This window comes from Balaenoptera borealis (assembly GCF_965194805.1).
Source record: "Balaenoptera borealis genome assembly, chromosome: 15".
Taxonomy (NCBI): domain Eukaryota; kingdom Metazoa; phylum Chordata; class Mammalia; order Artiodactyla; family Balaenopteridae; genus Balaenoptera; species Balaenoptera borealis.
The window spans coordinates 30,618,725-30,643,764 of record NC_138871.1 but is presented as its reverse complement, the minus strand read 5'-3'; the positions used below and the strand labels follow the sequence as shown (position 1 = coordinate 30,643,764).

Here is a 25,040-nt window from a genome sequence, read left to right as displayed (position 1 = left end):
GTGAGCTGGTCCCTCACAGCTGTGGCCTGTGGCTGGGGATAGGTGGGCAGAGACAGAGGGAAGGTGAAGGCCATGCCCTGGAGTCTTCCTGGTTCCTAGTACTCCAGTGTGCCTCTGTCACATGGACCCCTGTCTGGATTTAATTTCCCACACTCTGCGTAGATCCAGGGCTGCCTAGGGTGTGTCCTGGTGTGAGTCTGGCTCTTAGGTGGATTGCTGCTATGTTGGAAGCCACATTTGCCCAGACACCCGGGACAGCAGTACAGAGCCTCAACTGGCTGAGTACCAAGTGGCATGTTTTCAAGAATAAAATGTTCATAAGGGGCCAGAGTAGTCAAGGAAGCCTTACTGGTGGAGGTGGCGTTAGCCAAACATTGTCGTAGCGCTTAGGAAGAAGGTTGGGAACGTGCCTCTGGCCCAAGGGACCAAGCACCAGGTTGGGGCCTGGCTGCTTTAGGGAACGGGACAAGCTGGGGATTCCTAGCTTCTGGGAGAAGTTTGGGGTTTGCATCCAAATGAAGCAAGGCTATGCCCTTTGCTGTGTGGGATGAGGAGCACATTTCCTTATGGCCTCCTGCACATCTGTGAGCAGGTCCTCAAGAGTGAGCTGAGGCAAAGGCCCGGGCAGAGAGACAGGAAGGAGAGCCCTGGTCAGATGGGGGTTGGGAAAAGGGCAGCCACTTCCTGCCGTCAGGGAATCCCCAGGCTGCGAGCGAACACCATTTGACATTTGCAGTGCAATTTGGACTTGAAGTTCAGGGTCAGGATGTGGGATCCGCAGAGGCCCCGCGCCCCTTACCTCACTTCCTTCGGCTCCCAGACCGAGGTGGGGTCCGCCAAGCGAGCTGGCCGCAACTGCGCCTGACAGGCAGCCTCCTGCTTCTGGCTGCAGTTGCGAAAGACTGCCGATTTGGAAAGGGGACCAGAGTCCTGTCCAGGGAAGCAGCACGGAGCCCTCTCTCTTGATTGAGAGCATTCTGTGGCCAAAACCCACAGCCTGCTCTGAAGAAGACCCAGCCCAGGGATGAGTTATTAAAAAAAGTTAAAATCCTTAATAACTGGATTTGTAATATATAACAGTGAAGGCTCAGATTCCAAGAGCAGGGATCTGGCTGTGGTCTTGTTGTCAGGAAGCAAATCAAAATCTGCAGCTTTGGGGCCAGGGCCTGACGAGGGCCAAGTGCCCTGCCGCAGGGCCAGCCGGCCACAGGCTGAGGCGCGGGGGTGGGTCAGCAGGGCCAGAGGAGAGCAAGTCCTGGGGGTCTGCTGGGCACAGGGCTGGGCCAGCACGTTCAAAGGGTCCCAGGCCCAGTAGGATGGATGGAGGATCAGCTGGTCCAGGGAACCACCCCAGGAGGTGACCTTGTGACCCCTTCATCCCCAGAGGTCTCCCGCCCTGGCCCTGGGGCCCATAGCTCTGCCTCTTTCTTCCCCTGCACTTGAAGGCTAAGACTCATGCCGAGGTCCTGGGTCCTATTTGGTTTTAAGAATCCCCAGGGGCGGGGTGGAGGCAGGTTAATCTTGCTGCTCTGTCGCTGGTCCTGCTGGAAGCCTGACGCCTTAGCAAGATTTTTCTGTCTTCTTTGCTGCGGCCGAGCTCCTGCTTGGTATCCCTCATTCAGCCCCCTCCAGACTCCCGGCCTGATCCCTGTGAAGAGCGCTCCAGCCATCCCGGAGGGCTGTGAAAAGCCATGCCGGGAGCTTAGCTTCTGGGCCACTGGCCACCGGGGCCCTCAAAAGTCTGGGAGCAGAGAGGGCAGATGGGTGTGTTAGGAAGCCGTCTGGCTGCGGAGAGGTTTGGGTTGGGGAGCGAGGGGCAGGAGAGACCAGCTTAGGAGGCTTTTGAGACAGATGTGGTGATGGGGGACTAGGCTAGAGAGGGAATGGAGAGGGGCAAGTGACTCTGAAGCATGGTGTAAGGACGGCCTCTCCGTTGGGGACTGCCTTCTGGCCAGCACAGCCCACGCCTGTGTGGGAGACAGTGTCATGTATGAGGTGAAAGGCATCTACCCAGCCTGAGCGCTCCTAGAGCAGATGGAGGACGGTAGGGATGGCTTCCTGGAAGAGGTGACTCTGAGCTCTCTTTGGGGGTCCAGGTGGCAGTGCCTCGGGCTGGGGGTGCGTGTCACCGCGTGGGGCCAGTTTGGTGGGCAACAAGATTTCCCCTCCCCCAGGCTGTTTGCCCACCTGGAGCATCCCTCTCCAGGGGCTCTTGGTCGGGAAGGGGCACTGTTGCATTGTGTCTTTGAGGCTTTGGTGTCTGGGAGACCTGGGTCCTCACGGGTGGAGGGGAGAGTTTCTTTCCAGCTCCCAGCCTGTCTTTCTGTCTGTCGCTTGCTGTTTCCCCTCTTCCTGAGCCTTGCTCTTCCCCTTGTCCTGCTCTCCCTTCGCATTTCCCTTTTCCTCTGTTTGCTCCTTGGCCCAGGCTCCCTCTCTCCCTCCTTCTCCCCGCCTCTTCTGAGCCCTCTGTCTCGTTTCTTTTCCTTTTTGTCTGGAGAACAAAGGCGGTCTTCGCTGCCAAGGGGAATGAGTTCAAAGAAACTGCAATTTTAGATTTCCTGAGAAATGGAGAGTGCACAGGCATGTGTGAGTGTGTGCAAATATGTACACTCACGAGAGCATGCACGCGTGCACGCACGCATGCACACACACACACACACAAACAGCAGAAGAGATGATGGCAGATTCCTTAATAATTGAGGGCTCCTAGGATGTGGAGCCTGTGCGGAGGACCCCATCTGGGAACCCTTGAGGTGGAAGCAGGGGCTTGTGGTCCTGAGCACCTAAGGGGGCGTGGTTCGGAGTATCGCCCCTGGTTCTGATGCTCCTGTCATGCTCCGTGGAGGCATGCCCTAGTAGAAAGGAGAGCGTCCTCCGTGGCTTTTTTGCTGAGAGTTGGGGGCCAACCAGATGTCACTCCATCCCCTTCCTAATCCAGGCAACAGGCTATGGCTTTTAGTCTGAGATGTACATGAGGTACTCTCCTGCACCCCCAAATCCTCCAGAAGGAAAAATTTGGTGTTTTGCAATCAGGAAAATAAGCCCAGTGGTCCCCCATCCCCCTATCCCTCCCCCAAGGCTTTAATTTAAAACACTGTTTTTCCTGGGAAGTGTAATTAGAGCAGCATGTTGTTCCTAACGAGCTGGGTGGGGCAGGCAGACAGCGGAGCCCTCCCAGCCCGCCCGGCTGCGCCTGCACGGAGCTCCCCGAAGAGCCAGGATCTGAGTGTCCAGAGGGTCACCTGACTGTGCCCTGCTGTGTGAGGAGGGGGTCTGTGGGCTACTGGTGACAACACTGACCTAGGTGGCTGGAGGGGCCTGCCCACACTTGCCCCAGCCCTGGGAATGCACTTCTGTCTAGTGTGGTGGCCCTTGGGACTGGGAGAGGAAGCCCCCCTCATGGCTCAGGGCCTCAGTTCCCTGTACTGAACTGGCCAGCAGGACGGAGAGATGAAAGGAGGCAGGAGGTGGATTCTGCTTAAAGTGGGGAGAGAGCCTCATTTGTCCTTGTGTCCTCGTCCTCTTGGTCTGAGCTGTCTCGGTAAGCGCCCTGCACACCTGTAGAACCCCGTCAGTGTAGCAGCCCCACATCTGCCCTGCATTCAGGGTGGGTGTGGACGAGCATGGAAGGGATGGACCCCACCATGGCTGCCTTGGAGCCCCCCGTCACACACAGGACGGTGAATCAGGATGTCCTGGCGGTGCTTTCAGTCTACGCCCACCCCCTCCCTGCCTGGCAGTGCTGATAGGGGTCGCTGCAGCCCACCCCACGGAGAGCCACTGTCCTGGAAGGAGATCTCATGCCTCTCAGATGGGCTGGACCAGAAAAAAATTGAGAAACTTGGGCACAGGAGTGGCCATCTGGCTGGTGCCACAGGACTCCCAAGCGTGAGATGTGGGAGACCAGTCAGGACCTTGGGCAACCAGAGCCCAGGGTCGCTTAATTAGAGGTAAAAGAAGTCAGAGAGTAGGGTTGTAAGGAGTTTCTGGAGTGGTTGGGGAGATTTTCTGGAGGATGTAGCGTTTGACCTAGGCCCTGAAAGATGGGGTAGATTCTGGAAGATGGCAAAGGAAGCCCATTCAAACAGAGGGAGGAATGAGCAGGCACGGGGAAAGGAGGGGCTGGTGAGAATGCAAGACTGACACAGGCAAGAGCGTTGGGAAGGATGGGAGAGTATGTTGGAGTCGGTTCTTTGTCCCCCTATCCCCCCGTCCATTCGCCCTCTGCCATCCCTCCCTCCCTGCCTTCAATTATCTGTTCGTAAGCCTTTATTTATTGGACAGGGGATTTAGCTGTTGTCCCTGTGTGTAGAATTGCTGGTTTAACAAGGGACACAGACAAATGAACACACAGAAATGACCCAGGTTGATGTGTCTTTCAATGGGACAAGTTGTTCTGGGAACCGTGGGGTGCTTAACTTAAACCTGGGGCTCCAAGGGACACTTAAGTGGACCTGAAGTCCAAGTAGGAGGTAGCCAGATGAAGTGGGCAGAAGAGCCTTTCAGACAGAGGGACCAGTGAGCTCCAACCTCACAGGTAAAGAGAGTGTGAGGCCTCCTGCAGCCTGCTGGCGTTCAGAAGGGGAAGGCGGCTCATCACTGCCTGGGGTCCCAGAGGGGAAAGTTGGTGGTGAGAGGCGAGACCGGAGAGGTCAGCAGGAGCTAGAAGGTGAGGGGTCTTGGAGGCTGCGTCAAGAAGTTTGGACTTCATCCTGAGTGGGTGGGTTTTAAAGAGAGTGACATTCTTAGAAAGTCTTCCCTGGCTGCAGAGTACAGCATACATTCATTGCAAGGGGATGTGCAAAACCAGATGCAAGAGATCGCTTAGGATGATGCTGGTGAATCCAGGCAAGGGATGGTGGTGACCCAGACCCAAGAAAGAAGATGGGTGGGTGGGCCTGGGAGAGATTTAGGAGACAGAGCCCTAAGGCTTGGGGATCAATCCAGGGGAAGGAGAGCCAAGGGTGGCGTGGCGTTTTTGGCTTGGCTCTCTGGGTGGATGGTGGGGCTGGTTTCTGAGATGACATTTGAAGAGAGCAGGTTTTGGGGCTGGTTTCTGAGATGACATTTGAAGAGAGCAGGGATCTTAGACATTCCAGTTTGGGACAAGCTCGGTGTGAGAGGCCAGGAGGACACATGGATGAAGTAGCGGTAAGGTTGGAATGTGAGTGTGGGGCTTAGGAGAGACGTTTGGGAGCAGAAAGCCTAGGGGAGGGCTGGGCAGAGGAGCGGGGGGAGGCTGCCAGGGAGACACAGCCAACGGAGGGTAGAGAGGGCGGAGGGGCCAGCGGCGAGGAGCTAGACAGACGGCTCTAGGAAGGAGGACAAGGTCAGCTGGCCAGATGCTGCTGAGGTAGGGCGAGAGATAGGCGCCTGTGAGTTTCCTCTGGGTTGGGCTACAAGCAGGTTGTTGTTAATTTTGGAGAGAGAAGTTTCCAGGGCGGGGGTGCAAGGGGCGGAGCGAGTGCACGGGGCAGAGAGGGCGGTGTGGTAGCGAGGGAGAGGCAGGGGATGGAGGCAGCCGTTTTCAGGAAGAGAGAGAGGAGAGGGTGGCAGGCTGCAGGAGAGGACACAGAGGGAAGGTGTGGATGGACCCGAGATACCATCTTGAGACTGTCTTTAAATGCGGAAGGAAAAAATCCAGCAGATGGTGTGGAAAATTGGGGCGCACTGGATGAGACCGGGTTAGGGAGCCAGAGCGCGTGGCGGCGTAGATGTGCAGTGATAATGAGAGGCGGGGCGGTGCGCACAGTGGGGAGGGGACAGAGGACTTGGTGGCAGCTGGCAGGCGGAGGGGAGCCCCCGCAGAGGCAGGGATTCTGGGGAATGGCAACAAGGTGCAGGGAGCAAGGATGTCCTGGGACCACTGAGGACGGCATGGTGGATGGAGGTGGCCTTGGGATGAGACTGGGGGCCTTGTGCCTCATAAGCTGCCCTGCGGATGCACCTCTAACCGCTGTCTCTGCTTGTCTCTCCTTCCTGCTGGCCGGGCCTGGCGCTCCACAGCTGTGTGCACCCGCCGTCTTCCTCCAGGGCCTCCTGCAAACGGTACTGGAGCCCGGTCTTCTCCAGGTTCTTGGTCCCTGTCCTCCTCTGTAAGCAGGTTCCTGCGGTGGGGAGCCTGGGCGTCTGCACAGAGAGAGGAATATCCTCACAGGGGAGCTGGAGGAGCCCAGAGGGAAGGCGGGACGTGGAAGTGAGGGACAAAAAGGAATCCAAGGGACACTGCCCAGAGTCTGGGGACCTGGAGAGGAATGTTCTGGGGGAAGTATATTCATGAGTTTTCCTGGGTGATTTCAGGACAACATTGCAGCCATATGAGAAAGGCTTGGTCTTTCCGCCTCCCCACCCAGGAGCCCGGGGCTGTTCCCTCCCTGACCTCTTCTATTTGTCTCTTTCGTCATGGGCTTTTGGCCCTGGGCCCACTGTGGGCTGGGCATCAGCCTTGAGCAGGCCACCAGCAGGCCTTCAGGCATAACCTTTTTCAAAAAGAGGCAACCCCTGCTGCACAGCTGTTGCAGTAGGTGGCCTTGGAGTGCCAAGGGTGGACACCAAGCCAGGCGTCCCCATAGCAGCCAGGCCACCGCGGGCTCTGCCTCCAGCCTCCAGGGGCACCATTCAGGTGAACTGTGACGGGCACAGCGCCCCCTGGAGTTGTGCCCGTGGCAGCCCTGCTCATCACTCTTTCTCCTGATGGCGTCCGGTGCTCAGCCAGTCTAAAAATATCATGTCACCTGCATTGTGGGTCTGGAGGAAAATGATGAATTCCTTCACTCTGTGCTCTGGGGACGTAGGGATAGTTCTGCAGCTGGCGTTGTTTTGAGAGGTGTCTCTGATGGCTCAGCTCCGCTCAAGTCACTGGGGGATCACCAACAACATTAGTGATGAAAACAGTGGCACCACCAACAATACAATGATCATTTTAGTCACTGCTGTTTATTAAGCACCTCCTGTGTGCCAGAAACTCTTTATGTTTGTTCTCTTGTTAAATTCTCAGACCAATTTTGTAAGAGTTTCATTATCCCGGATTTTCATATGAGGGTACTGAGTCACAGAGGTTGAATAATTTGCCCAAGGTCAAATAGCTCAGAAGCTGTAGGTCTTGTCTATTACATATTTGGTTTATGGAACAGTATCTGTGCTAATTTCAAACTCTTGTTTTATGCATCACCCCACCTCACCTTTCCCCTTAAGCAGCCATAAGTGTGTTTTCTAAATGTATGACTCTGTTCTGTTTTGTAATTCAGTTCTAGTTAGGACTAGGACCAAGGTCTGGTTTGATTCTAGAAATGAGCTTCTTACCACCCCAGGTCATGAAGCATAGCATCATCAGTGTGTCATTGGCAGGAGTGACAGCTGGGATTGGCTGTGAAGTGATGAGGCGGGAGGAAGCTGTTGTGTTTCAATGCTCCAGCTGCTCCCACCATCTACGTCAGAGCATCTGTAGATGGATGTACCATCCTTTGAGATGTAACCCAGAGCAAGTCACTTGGAGAATGAATCCAATGATTTCATTGTTTATTAATGCAATTACATGAGGCAAGCTCTGTAAAGCACGCAGAACAGCCCTTCTATTTATAGTTAACATTTCCTGAGTGTCAGGGCCTCCATGTATGGATGTGCAGGTTGTGCACTGCAGAAGAGCACTGGGTCTAAGGGGGTGCGATTTCCAGTGCAGACATCATGTATTTTTATTTATTATAACAATTTCCAGTAGGTGGCAGTAAAGTGTCTCGTTCTAATAAACTACTAAACTATGATGATTTTCTGACGTGGAAGTAAAGAGTTTTAAGAAAGGGTCATCCTTCTCTAGTTGTCACAAAGGTGCCATGTGGGCTCCTATTGAGAGTTTACATGAACCAGGCACTCTTCTAAATGTTGTATTAACTTCTCCAAGCCTCACACTAACCTTTAGAGGTTGATAGTTTTTAATAATCATTTTATAGATGAAAAAAATTGAGCCACAGAGAAGTGAAATAACTTATTTAACTCAGTAAGTAGTGGAGTCAGGATCCATACACAGAGCCCGTGTTCCTAACCACTGTCAGACTTGGTAGTTGTCTAATCCACGGTAATACCTGCCTCCATTGCCCCACCTGCCTCCCTATGTATTTCTACAGGACTCTTGCCCAAGTCTTTTTGGCAAACCCATAGCAGGTAGGGTTGATACGGGCCACGCTCATCTCTGGTCTGTGGTGTGAAGGAGCCTCCCCGGTAGGCCCTTTGGTGCCCGTGGATGGTGGGCCTTTCTGTCCCCTTCTCCTATTTGTAAATACCCCTTCTGGCCCACGGTGCAAGCGTTCTGTTCAGATGGGTCACACCTCAGGACAGGTGTGAGAGGTGGGAGTTTGGGGCTGGAGACGGAACACCAGGGCGGGTGGTAGGTTGGGAGGGTCTGAGCCAGGAGGCAGGAGAACCAGGCTAGCAGGAGGGCACGTGGTCCTCTCGGGACTGAGAGGGGCTGAAGTGGATGTGTCAGGTTGGACGGGGCAGTGCATGTGTGTGCGCGTGTGTGCACACGTGTATGTGTGACAGGGACGGGGTCACCCTGAGCAGCTCGTTGGTGGGAGGAGGGGTGCCCCGGGGCTCATTTGAAACAGGATCACCTGAACCCTGGGCCAAGGGGCTAGAATTGTGATCCTAGAGAAGATGGTGCCTGGGAAACTGACTTTGCTCTCTCATTTCTGTCTGCCCGGTTGCCCACTTCTGTGTCCTCGCCGCTCTGTTTCTGTGTCTCTCCACACATCCTTCTTTCCATCCCGTCTGTCCTCCTTTCTTGCCTTTCCGCCTTGGTCTTCCTCCTGCCTTTGCCTCCATTCTACCTGCTGCCCTGCAGTCGGAGGACACGGACCTACCCTACCCGCCACCCCAGAGGGAGGCCAACATCTACATGGTCCCCCAGAACATCAAGCCGGTTCTCCAGCGAACCGCCATCGAGGTGAGCCCGCCCCCGTGGCGGGGTGGGGATTGTGGGCAGCTGGGCCCTTCCTCTTCCTGGCCCAGCCTTTCTGGGGCCTGGGGCCTTCCCAGCTGCTGTCCTCACTCCGTGCCCCCAGATCCTGGCGTGGGGCCTTCGGAACATGAAAAGCTACCAGCTGGCCAGCGTGTCCTCCCCCAGCCTGGTGGTGGAGTGCGGGGGCCAGAGCGTGCAGTCCTGTGTCATCAAGAACCTCCGGAAGAACCCCAACTTTGACATCTGCACCCTCTTCATGGAAGTGGTGAGCCCGACCTCCCCGCCGTCCCCTTCCGGAGTCCTGGTGGTTAGAATTTCCTTGCGGCCCCAGGCGGCCTGGGGTCTGGCTCCCTGCGGGGTTCTGAGTGGGTCACGGCATCGCTCCCACCTCACCGGAGAATGGGAGGAAATGCTGTCTCCTCCCTGGAGGAGATGCAGCCTGCGAGCAGCGCAGAGGGGACAGCTCGGCCCCTCCTCCTCAGATCCGGAGTCCGCGGAACTCCCAAGGACCCATCCGTGGCTGTTTCCCCTCTCAGGGCCGGCCTCCGTCCCCCGGTGCTCCCTGCCAGGGCTCTGAGCTTCCAGGATTCCTCCAAACCTTCCAGGACCTGGTCCTCCCCCAGCCTGGGCCCCCGCAGAGGGGCTCACCCCCGCGGCCCGCAGGCCTCAGCCCTCTCCAGCAACCTGGGCTGCCTGGGCCTAGTGACCAGAGTAAGGCAAGTCTGAGGAAAGGAAAATGGTTTGCAGGATGAAAGTGCTATAGAAATTCCAGGCCCAGTGGCTGTCAACAGGAGCCGCCTCTTGGCTGAGCCAAAGCCGCCACCGAAGGAGAGCATATAAATTATTTCAAGTTGTGTTCAAAGTGCTTTTAGGGTTGGGGGGAGAAGAATCTGGGGCTGGAAGCCAACTCTTGAGTATCCGCTTGGGGGGGTCTGTCTGCGAGAAATGTTGAGTCCCGGGCCAACTTCTCCCTTCTTTGCTTCCCCGGCCAGTGAGGGTTCAGGGAAAGTAGACTTGTTTTAACTTTAGGTTGAGCTGGATGTGTCTGGAAGGTGAAACTGTGAGGGGAAAGTCAGCCTGTGCGTACAGCATTCAAGAGGCAGACAGGAGGGGCGTGTGGCTTCTCCCCTGGCCAGCTCCTGGGCTCGGCAAACCACCCGTTTGGATTGCTGGCTCTTGGGGGTTCTGTGTGGGTTGAGAGCATTTTCTGCTCCTTGGACTTGCCCTGGGAAGAAGGGCTCGCCTTCCTCTGAGACCTCCCAGAGATGGGGTCAGGCTGCTGCCCAGAGCTTCCCTCCCCCTCCCCCCAGATGCTGCCCAGGGAGGAGCTCTACTGTCCCCCCGTCGTGATCAAGGTAATTGATAATCGCCAGTTTGGCCGCCGGCCTGTGGTGGGCCAGTGTACCATCCGCTCCCTGGAGAGCTTCCTGTGCGACCCTTACTCAGAGGAGAGTCCGTCCCCACAGGGCGGCCCAGGTAGGGGAGGGGCTGTTGACGGGGGTGGGGAGGCAGAGGGGGCTGGGACAGGTGGACTTCCCAGCTGAGACGCATCCTGAAGCCCTCCTCTTACCGGGCCCTGAATGAGAGGACCGGAAGGACGGGTGGGGACGGGTCTCCCTCAGGGCATCGTCTGGCCCTGGGCTGGGCCCACCAGGAGAGGTGGGGGGGTCGATGCTGAGGTGGGGCGTGGTGCAGAAAAGGCCAAGGGAGAGGGAGATACAGGGGTCAGTGGGATGAGGAGGGAGCCAGAGGGAGAGCTGGGGAGACGGGGAGCGCGAAGGGAGACGGGAGAGGGAAGGATGGGTGGGAGGAAGAGGAAGACACGGAGTGAAAAGTGTGGCAAGACCGAGGGCTGAGTCTTGTGGCTCAGGAGGGGAGAGCCCCTGAGGGAGCCCCCTCTCAGGCCTGGACACTGCGCCCCCTACAGATGACGTGAGCTTACTCAGTCCTGGGGAAGATGTGCTGATTGACATCGACGACAAGGAGCCCCTCATCCCCATCCAGGTACGATGGGTCCCCGGGGACAGACACTGGCTCCTTCCAGGAGCTGGCTTGCTTGCCCTCTCCCTGCCCCTTGCCCTCCCTTCCTTATCACGCGGCTTCCATAGGACACTCTCTCTCTAGCCTGGTGGCTGGACACCTTACAGATGGATGGCCCCAGTTAGGAGCTTTCAGTCCGGTTGGGAGCAGGTTGGGGGTTGCAGGGGAGGCTGTATGTGGTCTTCTGGTCAAGACCCAATCATTTCCCCCAAAGCATATGAGAAAAATGGCCTCACTACCTTGAGGGCCACATTGAGGGCTCTCTCCTGGAAATCACCCAGGAAATCAGGGTGGAAGGAGCAAACGGGAGAGAAGGAGGACAGGCTGGGGAGTGACTGGTAGCTTCTGGGGTGCCCCAGCCCCATCGCCTTACCCAGCTAGGACCCTCCTTGGGGGAGAGATTCATCTATGGGCTTGTGCTCTGTGGCACCTGGCAGGCAGCTTGAAGGAGGGGTCTTTGTCCAAGCCAGTGGTCCCTCTCACCCCATTCCCTCCACCTGAAGGAGAGGAAGGGGGCCAGGAGAGGGGCCTTACTGCAAGGGTGTCCAACCCTGTTGGCAGGTAAGAGGTAGCCCCTGGCTATGTGCTCCACAACAGGGCGAGCTGGTGACCCAGACACCAGTGCCAAACAGCATGGCAAGAGGTCTGTGGCATCTCTTATTGAGGGGGGAGCGCTCTCTTCACCTTGGGCCCTGGGGTGGCTCTGGGTCCTGTACGGCTGAGACCACCCAGTCCTTCCTGCAGTGGAGATGGAAAAAGGCCTCACTGTGGGCACCAGCCTTGAATAGCTCTGTTCCAAGTTGTCACCCTCTGTTCCAGGTTGTCACCCCCCTCTCAGCTTCTCTTGATTCTGGCCGCACCCCTGGCACTTGGGGCTCCCAGAGCTTCTGGCTGCCCGGAGGCAGAGCCCCCCAGCCTGTGTAGGCAGTACTTTCCCAAATGGAAATTGCAAATACACAGAATTCAGCTACGCTCAAGGCTAGTACCTTCTGGCCTGGGTGGGTGTTCGTAGCTGAATGAGGCAGCTAATTAGCCCCAAGCTCCGGGCGCCCAGTGCTGGCTCCCGCTTCCCCCCACCCCCACCGTCAGCGGGCCATCTGAGTCTGTGCAGGGAAGCGTAGAGCTTGCCCAGCAGGATTTCCGTTCTGTGTGTGCTGCCCTCAAAATGTCTACAGACTCAGATGGGGAGGGACTCTCTTGGGTCCTGCTGGCTACAAGCACAGCCAGAGGCAGACGGTAAGGAGGCCCAGGCTGGATGTCCTTACAGCGTTGACATGAGTGAACCGGGGCCCGGGGTCTGAGCCAGAGCAGGGGCTGCACTCTTGGTGGGAGCACACGGCTAGAGCTGTGGCCAGGCAGAGGGCGGGGAGCTGGCGTTAGGGCTGGTGGAGGCATGCCCGCGTGGGGAGGGCCTGGGCTCACAGGACCTCAGAGGTCGACAGGGAGAGGAGGAAGTGAGATCCGCCTGCTCTGGTGGAGGAGGTTTGGACCCTGCCCTCATCGAGCTCCCTGTCTGATGGAGGAGACATAACCCTATTCTCAAGGAGCCCCGAGGCCCGCAGGGAGATCAGTCCCAGTCTTCGGGAAGCCCTGTCCTGATGGGGTCTGCTGGGGGCTTGGGGAAAAAGCAATTTTGTATTGTGCTTTTCTCTGAGATCATTGATCCGATTTGGCTGGTCCGGGAAATCCTTCCCACACTCTGTCTTGCACATCTCCTGTGCAGGACTTGGGAGGACCGGGCATCCCGGGGCTGATCCAGGAGGCTGTGGGTTCCAGATCCAGTGGTTTTCCAGATAGTTCTGGCTGGGCTCTTGTCCCCTCACCCCTTCCCCAGTGCAGATAGGATAGAGGGCCCATTCTCTGCGGAATGGAGGGATGAGAAGTCTGGCCGAATTTGGACTTCGCTGGCTCCCGTTTGTCCAGCCCGTGTCTCTAGGCCGCCCGTATCGTTCCCCCCGTGACGCGGCCCCCATCGCTGTGCTCACCAGCTCTGGCTGTGGACCCAGCAGAAGGCTCCTCCCCAGCTGCAAATGCTCTCTTGCCACATTCGGCTTCTGTTTTGGTCCCTCCCGTCTCCTTGCTCAGTTGCCTCTTCTCTGCTGAAGAACCTTCTCGCCATCATCCGCCAGTTCCTGGGATGGGCTGCCACACACTAGAAAAAGATACCCCAGACTTTCCTGATGCTTGTGCCATTGGCTGACAACCACGGCCAAGCATTTCTCAGGTTTTGAGAAATGTTTCGGTGTCCGTCAAGAGCGGCCAGTTCTAGAGATGATCTGAAATGGATGTATGAGGCAGAACCGTCCACTTGACCTTCTAGGACTTGTAGGTGGGCACCTGTCTCTGGGAGTAAGGAGATGCCTGGCCTTTTGGACTCTTCTCTGGGAAGAGAAGGGGGGCTGGGATGAGATCAGCTCTCACATGGCAACCCCACAGTGTATTCTTGGTCTGTGTGGCTGTCTTCGTGTAGATTTTAGTGCCGTAGTCTGGGGATGGGGGTAGTGTGGGTGTGTGCGGTGTGTGTGCACATGAGTGTGCGTGAGAGGTGGGGGTGGGGGGCTGGGAGCAGATGTGTGTGCAAGCGTAGTGGTGCTGCTGCAAGCATCGTGGCCTTGACACCTAACCTGCTGAGGGCAGGCTGGGGGTGTCCTCAGAGAGGGGCACAGAGGTGTTTCCTTCCGTGTAGTGCTCTGCTTGAGATAAAGGATATATTCATTTTTCTCTGATTATAAATATATGTCCATTATATAAAGTTTGGAAAATACAGAAAAATAATGAACAGATAGGTGTTGCCTCCAACCAGGAACACGCTGTGAATGAACTGCTCCCAACGTGGCCTCCTCTGTCCTTCCCTTCCCCCCAAGGCTGCTCTCTCTGTCTCTGATTCTGCCTCTGAGTATGAATCAGGCTCTACTTTTACGTTTCAAACAAACTTGGGGTCTTTGTCGACTAGTCTGCTAGTTCTTGGTGTTCTGATGATGAAAATGGGAAGAGAAGCAGTGCAGGAAGCCACCCAGAGTGGGCTTCCCACCATTTCCTAGAGGGTCTTGAGGCTCATGTAGAGGTGACACCCCCTGCCCATCCCACACATCACCTACCTTCAGGCACCCACCCTTCAGGTCAAGGGTGACGCTTGCCTATCATTCTGGGAGATCACCCTGGGTAGGAGTCTCCTCTTGAAGTCCTCAGGCCGTGGGGTGGGGAACATGTGTGTGTTGAGGAGGGATAAAGAGGAAGAGCGCTCTCGGAAGTCTCCCCTCTGGCTGACAGAGAGAGGAGGGCTGTGTGGAAGATCCAGATGAGATGAACAGAGTGATAGCAAAGCGATGAATGCTTGATTAGCAGGGACACCAAGATCTTGGACTCTGGGCCCTACAAGGTCAGCGTGGGCTAAGTCATCAGGAAAGCTTCTCTGAGGGGGCTGGTGAGAGGGGTTAGAACAGCAGAGGGGAGAGGAGGCCTTTCCTGGTGGGCAGAGGAGCTGGGGCAAAGGCTTGGTGGTGGGAGGTGTGTGTGTGTGTGTGTGTGTGTGTGTGTGTTGACAGCATGTGTGTTGATTGCATGTGTTTGATGGTGTACTGTGTGTGTGTGTTGACAGCATGTGTGTTGATGGCATGTGTTTGATGGTGTACTGAGTGTGTGTGTGTTGACAACATGTGTGTTGATTGCATGTGTTTGATGGTGTACTGAGTGTGTGTGTGTGTGTTGACAGCATGTGTGTTGATGGCATGTGTTTGATGGTGTACTGAGTGTGTGTGTGTGTGTGTTGACAGCATGTGTGTTGATGGCATGTGTTTGATGGTGTACTGAGTGTGTGTGTGTTGACAACATGTGTGTTGATTGCATGTGTTTGATGGTGTACTGAGTGTGTGTGTGTGCGTGTGTGTTGACAGCATGTGTGTTGATGGCATGTGTTTGATGGTGTACTGAGTGTGTGTGTGTGTTGACAGCATGTGTGTTGATTGCATGTGTTTGATGGTGTACTGAGTGTGTGTGTGTGTTGACAACATGTGTGTTGATTGCATGTGTTTGACGGTGTACTGAGTGTGTGTGTGTGTGTGTGTGTGTGTGTGTGTCTGATGGGCCTGGGAGGCTGTAGGGGAACCCCAGGCTAGCGTGCAGGAGGCATCAGGAGGCCTGCTCCCCACACCCGTGCGGTGGGGTGGGGTGCTGGGCCGGCTGCTCCCCGGCTCCCAGCTCGGGCTAATTTTGAGCCACCTGCTCCGGTTTTAGTCTCTGGGACGCCGTGAAGGTGGGAACGTGCTCCCAGAACCGGAGCGGCAAATTATGTCCGAATCCCAAAGGGGAACATGTAATTTCGGAAGCTGGCCCAGACCTTTGGAGCACTATGTTTAGCTTTATTTTTTCTCCCTCTTGCACTGGTGAACTGCCGGTTTCCCTCTCACCTTTCTAAAAACGAACTGTATTAAAAATAACAATAAGGCTTCTGTGAGGTTCAGGATGAGAACCAGAGGGGCAGAGCTACTGCCTGGCTGGGCCAGTCTCTGGGCAGCTGCGGGCTTCACGTGGAGTTCATCTGGTCGATTCCAGGGGCTCGGCCTCCTGGGGAGTCTCCCAGAGCCCCCTGCCCCAGACTCAAAGGAAGAGAGGGTCCCACCCTGGCAGCCCTGGGTCCCAGCTGGTCTCCTCATCCCTCCAGCCATATCCCCCAAGCCTGCCTTCCTGGACCGTTTGCTCTCTCTTGAACTGGCAGTGCTGCTTTATTCCTCTACCCTTCACACTTGCTGTCTCCTCTGCCTAGAGGGCATCTCCTGGCCTCATCCACCTAGACTGGTACTCGTCCACCCACAGCTCCATCACCTCCTCTGGGACTATTGTAGTGGCCCCTGAAAAAGTCACCCTGCCTTCAGTCCTGACCCCCACCAAGGCCCTCCTGGACCCTGCAGCCTATAAAGTATGGATTCACCGTACTAGGAGATTGCAGGCAGGGATCTGATGCCAGAAAAGAGTGCAGCAAGGTTTCTGTAGTATAGGGGTGGTGTGTTTATGAGACTCTTAAAGCCCCCCTGGTTTTGGGGAAGCCATATGATGCCCTGGGTTTTGTCCTTGAGGACAGAAGACTCAGAAACCTGCACTGGTTTAGGAATAGTCCCCAAGCAGGGGTTGGTGTGGCTCAGCTGTTAGAAGAAACCACCAGGGATGATGGGGAGCTTGGAGTACGTCTGAGGTCAGGAAGTTTGAAAGGCAAGGAGGGCATGTGAGAGTGGCATGGAGTCAGTGGTGCCAAGGGCAGTGAGAAAGCGGGCACGAGACAGGTATTGGCTGAGCCCCTCCCACGTGCCTCACCTTGTCCTAGGTGTGCATAGCCTTCACCTCGTCCATACTCGCTGCAGCTCAGTGACAACACAACGGCTTTGTTCCCATTCTCCAGATGGAGATGCTGACTCAGAGAGGTCAGGGGGCTTGTCCAAGGTCACGTAGCTGGTAAAGCAATGGGGCCAGGATTTGGAGCCACACTTGTCCAGCTCCAAAGCACACGTTTCTCCCACAACTTTTGCAGCCTCCCTGGAGAGAGAGCACAGGGTGCCTGGTTGGAGAGCTCTACTTCCTCGGGACCGTGCGGTCTTCCCTGAAGTGGTTTCTCTAATCCTGTTGCTAACCAGCGTGTTTAATTTGTAGCTTGCAGACGGTCTGTCGGGCTTCACCCCCACTAACATGGCATCTTCTCCATCCAGTCATCATGTATGTATTGTTTACCTATTTGTGGGCACCTTGATTTTCCCAGGGGGGCTGAGTGGGGGTAAGGAGTTAGGAAGGGAACAGAGGAGGTGGGGATGGGAGGGGAAGGAAGGAGTTTTCTGAGCCCTGGCAGAAAACAGTTACCTGTCCTGTGTGGTGATGGAGGGGTAGGGAGAAAGCTGAGGGAAGATTTGCAGAAACAGACATTCCTGAATTATCTCTTGGTGCATCCTGGGATTTACCTTAATCTTGTTTCCCTGTATGGGGTAGCATGGGCCAGTGGAAACAGGGAAGTCTCTAGACCCTGACCGCTGGGACGTGGGACACAAGAGGCCTCTGTGGGCAAAGGCAGATTGATTTTTCTCTACTCTCCCCAGAGGCATGAAAGGTGTGTGACTGCGGCACCCTGGCTGTCCCCAGCAGATTCTGAGAGCTCTGCTGGGGCCCACAGTTCACTCCTGCAGTTTCCAGGAGGGATGCTTCTGTCCTCCTGGGCTGATTCCTTAGGTATTATCTTTACGGGTCGAGGGTCCTTCAACGTGCACTCATGAAGTCAAGGGGAGCCCCAGACTTGTAGGGGGGACATAAGAGATAGGACTTGCTGAAAGTTAAACCCCATTCATGGTGCCAAGAGGAGGCATTGCTGTGTTGGGTGTTTTATGGCTTCCAGACAGAGGCACTCTACATTTCAAATGTTTTCTGATTTATCCATTGCAGAAAATATAGAAAACACAAAAAAGTGTAAGGCAGAAAGTTAAAACCACCTGTGTTCCTACCAGTTGGAGATAAGCACTGTTAAGACTTCGATGTGCCTACATGTTTAGATATCTCTTATGCACGTGTACATACTTTTATTTTTTTTTTTTTTACAAAATCAAGATCATATTGTACTTTTTTTTCTTTTAAAGAAATTCACGTTCTTTTATTTATTTATTTATTTATTTATGACCGTGTTGGGTCTTCGTTTTCTGTGCGAGGGCTCTTCTCCAGTTGCGGCGAGCGGGGGGCCACTCTTCATCGCGGTGCGCGGGCCTCTCACCGTCGCGGCCTCTTTTGTTGCGGAGCACGGGCTCCAGACGCGCAGGCTCAGCAGTTGTGGCTCACGGGCCCAGTTGCTCCGCGGCATGTGGGATCTTCCCAGACCAGGGCTCGAACCCGTGTCCCCTGCACTGGCAGGCAGATTCTCAACCACTGCGCCACCAGGGAAGCCCGATCATATTGTACTTTTAAAAAATATCTGCATTTTCTTGTACTTAAAATGTATTATGAATGTTTTTCCATATCTTTATATTCCTTAAAAAATGGTTGCAGGTCATTCTGTTTTATGGACATCCATAAACTATTCCCCTATCATTGGACATTTAATTTCTTAATTTCCACTATTGTCTTATTTTTTGTCCCTTAGAGGAGTTATTTTTAGTTTACTTTAAATAGGTCTAGTCCATTTCTTGTTAAGTTTATTCCTAGGCATTTTATAGTCTTTGTTGCTATCTGAATGGAATATCTTTTTTTTTCTTATGACTTTGTATAACTGGCTATTGCTAGAATATAGAAAAACAATATTTTTGTATACTTACTTTGAAACAGACTCTTTGTTAAGTGCCTTTATTACTTCTGACAGTGGTTAATTGATTCGGTTGAGTTTTTCAGGTAGATAAGATTGTCTTCTTCAAACAATAATAAACATGTCATTTTCTAATAGTTATACCTTATTCCTTTTTCCAGAATGACATTTGATAATGGAGTTGCTAGCGAGCAAACTTATTTAGTTACTGATTCTAATGAGAAGGTCTCTGTCATTTTTCCATTATGATAATGATTGGTAGTTTCAGATAGATATTCTTGATTTTGTCAGGTTGTGTCCTGTATTATTAGTTTATTAATAACTTAAAAATTATATATGGGAGTTTAATATTGGGTTGGCCAGAAAGTTCGTTTGGGTTTTCCCGTAACATCTTATGGCCGACCGATATTATCCGATGGCATTTGGCATTTATCAAGATGATCATTTTGTTTCCCATTGTCCATTTTATATATATATATACACACACACACACACACACACATATATATATATATATACACACACACTCATATATATGTATGTATAATTGTCCTGCATTCCTGGGGTAAACCCAAATCAGTCAATTGGTCATGGTATTATAGTTGACTACAATTGAAGTCCTCTTATGCAGTCAATCAAGATAGGTAGTTGGTTGGCTAATTAAAGTCGGTTAAATAGGGACTCATTAAAAGTCAAATATAAGTACCACGAACATTTCTCTTTAATCATATCCATGTATCTTCATTTGACAATCATTTGACATGTGCCAAGGCCTCTTTGAATTTGGATCTGCTATTCGAGTGTCATGTTGTCTTTCCAGTATAAACCACATTCATAATGCATTAGCTATGATTTTTCCTTTAGGTTTATTAAAGTTTGATGAGCTCTTAATGATAGCTGCAAAAGACTATGAACATGGAGTTTTTTTAACATATAAGATCCCCCTCACCTTTTTGTGACCTCACTCATACTTAATTTTCATAATTAAAAAAAAATCAACAGCATTAAGTTCATTTTCATAGATAAAATGCCCTTTCTTTTTAAATTCAAATTTTATGTATTTTTATAATATTTACTTATTGATCTAATTACCATATTAGTACAACTGGCATAAGCAGATTTGGGAACAAACAATTAACTCTCGGTAAACATACAGCTCATCTGCTGGGAGCTGCAGTGGATAAATTAGATTAGCTGCAGGCTTTCATCTGCTCTGTACCTTAGATCGTTAGCAGAGAGAATGGGTAGCGTTTGTTAATCCTGGTTAAGGGGAAGTTTGTAAGGAGAACTTCTAGTATATATTACCGAGTTCGATTTGTCATTATTTATCTGGGATTTTTGCATCTTTATTAATAAGTATTACTTTTAGGCTGTCTTTGTTAGGTTTTGATATCAGGGTTATAATAGTTTTATAAAATATTTTTTGAAGTGTACTCTCATTTCCTGTGCTCTTGAACAGTCTCTGTGGCAGGAGAATGATTGTTTAAAGGTTTGAAAACACATGAGAGCCATTCTTTATGAATATGAATTATGCAAGTTGAAAATTACGTGATATAAACATTTTAATAGGGGCTTCCCTGGTGGCGCAGTGGTTGGGAGTCTGCCTGCCAATGCGGGGGACGCGGGTTCGAGCCCTGGTCTGGGAGGATCCCACGTGCCGCGGAGCGGTTAGGCCCGTGAGCCACAATTGCTGAGCCTGCGCGTCTGGAGCCTGTGCTCCGCAACAAGAGAGGCCGTGATGGTGAGAGGCCCGCGCACCGCGATGAAGAGTGGCCCCCACTTGCCGCAACTAGAGAAAGCCCTCGCATAGAAACGAAGACCCAACACAGCCATAAATAAATAAATAAATAAAAGAGGTACTTTAAAAAAAAAAAACATTTTAATAGTCTTGCTTTATGTATAAAATGTGTAATAATGTGAATCAATCTACATTTAAAAAATGATTAACAGTCATGTAATTTAAAAGGTGGTGGCCAAATGAATTGTATTTATGATTTAGCTGGTAAACAGGATACCCATCATCTTTTCTTGAAAATGGTGTTATATGACATGAGTTTTGAATTTTAGAAGATCTTCAGGAATGCATACCTTATACAATTGTATAAGATGCATCTGCTCTGTACTCATTTGTAAGACTGGGCCCAGCACCATTTTTGGAAGGGGATTCTTTGATCATTTTCTACTTCTTCAATCAATTTAGTGCCTTAGATGTCTTCAGATATTGCTTATTACATTAGTATAGATGTATACATATTACTATAGTAAAAGAAAATCCTTCTGTATCTGTTTTTTATCCTCATTTCTAATTTTGTAATTTATGTTTTTTGTTTGTTTGTTTTTTTTAACTTCATTAGGCTTAATAGCATTTCATCGATTTTATGGTTGTTTTTCATCCAAAGAACCAGCTCTTTAAATTTTTTTTATTCTTCTGTGTACTTTTCTTTTTTTAAATTTTATTTATTTATTTATTTTTGGCTGTTTTGGGTCTTCATTTCTGTGCGAGGGCTTTCTCTAGTTGCGGCAAGCGGGGGCCACTCTTCATCGCAGTGTGCGGGCCTCTCACGATCACGGCCTCTCTTGCTGTGGAGCACAGGCTCCAGACGCGCAGGCTCAGTAATTGTGGCTCACGGGCCTAGTTACTCCACGGCATGTGGGATCTTCCCAGACCAGGGCTCGAACCCATGTCCCCGGCATTGGCAGGCAGATTCTCAACCACTGCGCCACCAGGGAAGCCCTCTTCTGTGTACTTTTAATTTCTTTTTCTTTTTTATTATTTCCTTTTCTTGCCCAACTGCACTGACTAGGACCACAAGTTTAATATTCCATGTAACTGATAATAGAGAGTATTCTTATCTGCTCTAATTTAAAATGGAATATATTTTTTTGAATTTTATTTTATTTATTTATTTATTTTATACAGCAGGTTCTTATTAGTTATCTATTTTATACATATTAGTGTATATATTTCAATCCCAATCTCCCAATTCATCCCACCACCACCACCTCCCTCCCCCCACCACTTTCCTCCCTTGGTGTCCATGTTTGTTCTTTACATCTGTGTCTCTGTTTCTGCCCTGCAAACCGGTTCATCTGTACCATTTTTCTGGATTCCACATATATGTGTTAATATACAATATTTGTTTTTCTCTTTCTGACTTACTTCACTCTGTATGACAGTCTCTAGGTCCATCCATGTCTCTACAAATGACCCAATTTTGTTCCTTTTTATGGCTGAGTAATATTCCATTGTATACATGTACCACATCTTCTTTATCCATAAAATAGAATATTTTTATGTTCCACCACTGAGTATGAAATTTATCAGGTGAGTGATTACTAGCTAGCTAGGAGTTTTTATCATGAATGATGTTAAATTTTATTCAGTGTTCTTTATGGATCTGTTGAGGTGATCATATGATTTTTCTCCTTTAATCTGTTAATGTGGTGAATTACATTAATAGGTTTTTAAAAAATGCTGAAACAACTTTGCAGTTCTGAAACTATCTATCCTGGTCATGTTACATTGTCTTTTTTCTGCATTGTTGGGTTCAGTTTGCAAATATTTACTTTAGGAATTTTTTTGCATCAATCTTTATGAGTGATAATGGCCTGGAGTTTCTTTTTCTGATACTGTTCTTTTCAGGTTTTGGTATCTAGGTATTATTAATCTTATAAAATGACTTGGGGCATATTTGCTCTTTTTCTAGTCTCTGAATAAATGATAAAAGCTTGACATTATCTGTTGCCTGAAGGTTTGGTAGATTCATTTGTAAAACTGTCTAGACTTAGCATTCTTCTTGGGGATATTTTAAACTGCTGATAAAAATTTTAAAAATGTTTATAGGACCTTTGAGATTTTCTGTTTCTACGTGAGTCGTTTTTGGTGATTTATATTTTAGGAATTTATCCATTTCTTGCTAAAAATTATGGACATAGTGTTTTTCATAATAACCTCTTACTGTTTCAAAAAATTTTCTTCTTCTATTTATGTCCCCTTTCATTCCTAAGGTTATATTTTATTATTCTTGCCAAAATTTGTCAGATCTGTAAAAGTCTTTTCAGAGAACCAATTTTTATGTCTGTTGATTTAGCTCTGTTGTTTCCTTGTTTTCTAGTTTCTAGTTCTTTTCTTTATTATCTTCTTCCTTCGAGTTTTAGAGAGCTTGTTATATTTTTAACCTCTTAAGTGCTATGCCTAGTTCATCAATTTTCAAACTTTCCTCTTTTCTAATGTAAGCATTTAAGGCTATAGAACTCCCTCGAAGTACTGCTTTATGCATCCCACAGGTTTTGGTAAGTGGTATTTTTGTTGTTTTCTAGTTCTGAGTATTTTCTGATTTCTGTCATATTTCTTTTTGACACCTGAATTGTTTAAAAGTATGTTTTAGAATTCCTAACTTATGTTTTAAGTTATCTTTTTATCGGTTTCTAGCTTAACAGTACTATGGTTCAGAGAATGTGGTCTGTGTGCAATATTTCTTGACACTTGCTTTATGGCCTAGTACAGGGTCAATTTTTGTAATGATCTTGTGTGTGCTTGAAAAGAATGTGTATTCTCCCAATGTGTTTTATATATAGCATGTCCATTTAGATCAGACATGTTAATTGTGTTATTCAAATCTATTTTCTTGTGATTTTGTTTTGTGTGGTTTATCAGTTTTTGAGATATTAAAACACCCTGCTTTGATGTGATGTTTGTTCTTCCTTGTTATTTCTGCCTACTTTTCCTTTATATATTTGAGGCTGTGTTCTTAGGCACAAACAACTGTAGATTTCTTATATCTTCCTAGAGAATTGAATCTTTTAATGATACGTAGTAAACCCCCACTCCTTGCCTTTTAAAATCTCTACTAATGAGTTTTGCCTTAAAGTCTGTTTTGTCTCATGTTAACATAGCTATACCATATTCTCTTGCTTGGTGTTTTCCTGGTATATCTTTTTCTTTTTACTTTCAACTTTTCTGTGATTTTATGTTTTAGGTGTCTCTGATGAACAGCAAATAGATGGATCCTGGTTTTTTTAGTACATTCTGACATAAGCTCTTAATTAGAGAGTTGGACAGTCTAATATATTAATTGTGTCTTACTGATATATTTGGATTTATTTCTGCCATTTTATTCTACTGTCCTGCCTTTTTCTTTTTTTCCTCTTTTTCCCACCCTGTCTTTTCATTCCTTCTTCCCTTTTCAGTTTCAAAGCTATACATTGTTTCTATTCCTTCAGCGATTAGTATAGAAACTTTAGCACGTATATTCAATTTAGCAAAGTCTAAATTTAATTGGTATTTATAGCCTCCTCCAAAATATTACAAGGAACTTTGGATGCTTTAATTCCAGTCACTTACCAATTTACAAACTTTTGTTCAATATTTTAGTTCTACCTCTATAAATGACACTTTTAAAGCAATATTATTTTTTAAGTAATCGATTTTTCTTTTAACTATGCCCACGTTGACTGTTTTGTTTTGTAGACTGGTCTTCCTCCTCCTGAGATCATCTTTATTCCTGAAGTAGAGCCTATAGAAATTCCTGTAATTGGGATCAATTCATTATAAACACTCTCACTTTTTTTTTCTATTAAAAAATTTTTTTTTATTGCAGTATAGTTGCTTTACAACGTTGTGTTAGTTTCTGCTGTACAGCAAAGTGAATCAGTTATATATATACATGTGTCCCCTCTTTTTTAGATTTCCTTCCCATTTAGGTCACCATAGAGCTTTGAGTAGAGTTCCCTGTGCTATATAGTAGGTTCTCGTTAGTTGTCTGTTTTATATATAGTAGTGTGTATATGTCAGTCCCAATCTCCCAATTCATCCCACCACCCCCTTCCCCCTTTGATATCCATAAATTTGTTCTCTACATCTGTGTCTCTAGTTCTGCTTTGCAAGTAAGTTCATATGTACCATTTTTCTAGTGGTATTATATTTGTTTTTCTCTTTCTGACTTACTTCACTCTGTATGATAGTCTCTAGGTCTATCCACATCTCTGCAAATGGCACTATTTCATTCCTTTTATGGCTGAGTAATATTCCATTGTATAAATGTACCACATTTTTTTTAAAGGTATGTACATTGTTTATTCAGACATAATGTTATTTCACACTTAATATACTACAACATAGTGTAAACATAACTTTTATATGCATTTGGAGACCGAAAAATTCATGTGACTCTCTTTATTATGATACTTGGTTTATAGAGATGGTCTGGAACCAAACTCGCAATATGTCCATATGCCTGGATTTAGAAAGAGAATGTTCTATTGTTTCACTAGTTTGTTCACCATTTCTGAAAGGCTACCTTAGGATGCAAATAACCCATTAATTCAGTCAATCAAACAATATTTATTAAACACCAAACATACACAGGTACCATTCTGGGCATGAAATACTAAGGTGTGTAAAATAGAGTCTATGTCTTCAATGAGGCTTTAATCTCTTGGGATTTCAAGAAGTGATAGCACTAAGAAGAAGATAAAATGTGGAAACGCCATTCAGAGTGAGTGAGGGGGTTGCTTTAACTAAGGTAGTCACTTTGCCGTTACATTTTGATTGTTACTTGAATGATGAGTAGGAGGCAGATATGTGGATAAGGAAAAGCTGATGTCAAAATCCTGAGATGGAAAGAAGCTGACTGTCTAAGAGGCAGAAAAGCCAACGTGGCTCGGAGTAGGGAACAAAGGGGAGAGTGGGGAGCAGGGGAATGAGTGCATGGGCACTTCAAGGACAGTGGATTTTTTTTCTGGTTATAAAGAGAAGGCTTTGGGTGATTTTAAACTGAAGTA

General features: G+C 49.5%; 1 protein-coding gene across 23 annotated transcripts in view; it reads left to right on the top strand.

Annotated features, from left to right (window-relative positions):
* Positions 1-25,040, top strand: part of DYSF (dysferlin) — a 231,080-nt gene that overhangs the window by 149,665 nt on the left and 56,375 nt on the right. For 8 of the 23 annotated variants that reach the window (XM_082356265.1, XM_082356262.1, XM_082356268.1 and 5 more), the window contains 4 exons: positions 8,837-8,938; positions 9,057-9,218; positions 10,264-10,429; positions 10,881-10,957. In XM_082356265.1, the coding sequence (XP_082212391.1) occupies positions 8,837-8,938; positions 9,057-9,218; positions 10,264-10,429; positions 10,881-10,957 (507 nt within the window). Of the gene's footprint in view, positions 1-6,006; positions 6,049-8,836; positions 8,939-9,056; positions 9,219-10,263; positions 10,430-10,880; positions 10,958-16,633; positions 16,697-25,040 lie in introns of all 23 variants that reach the window. The other 15 variants (XM_082356259.1, XM_082356258.1, XM_082356261.1 and 12 more) reach the window with 3 other exon arrangements.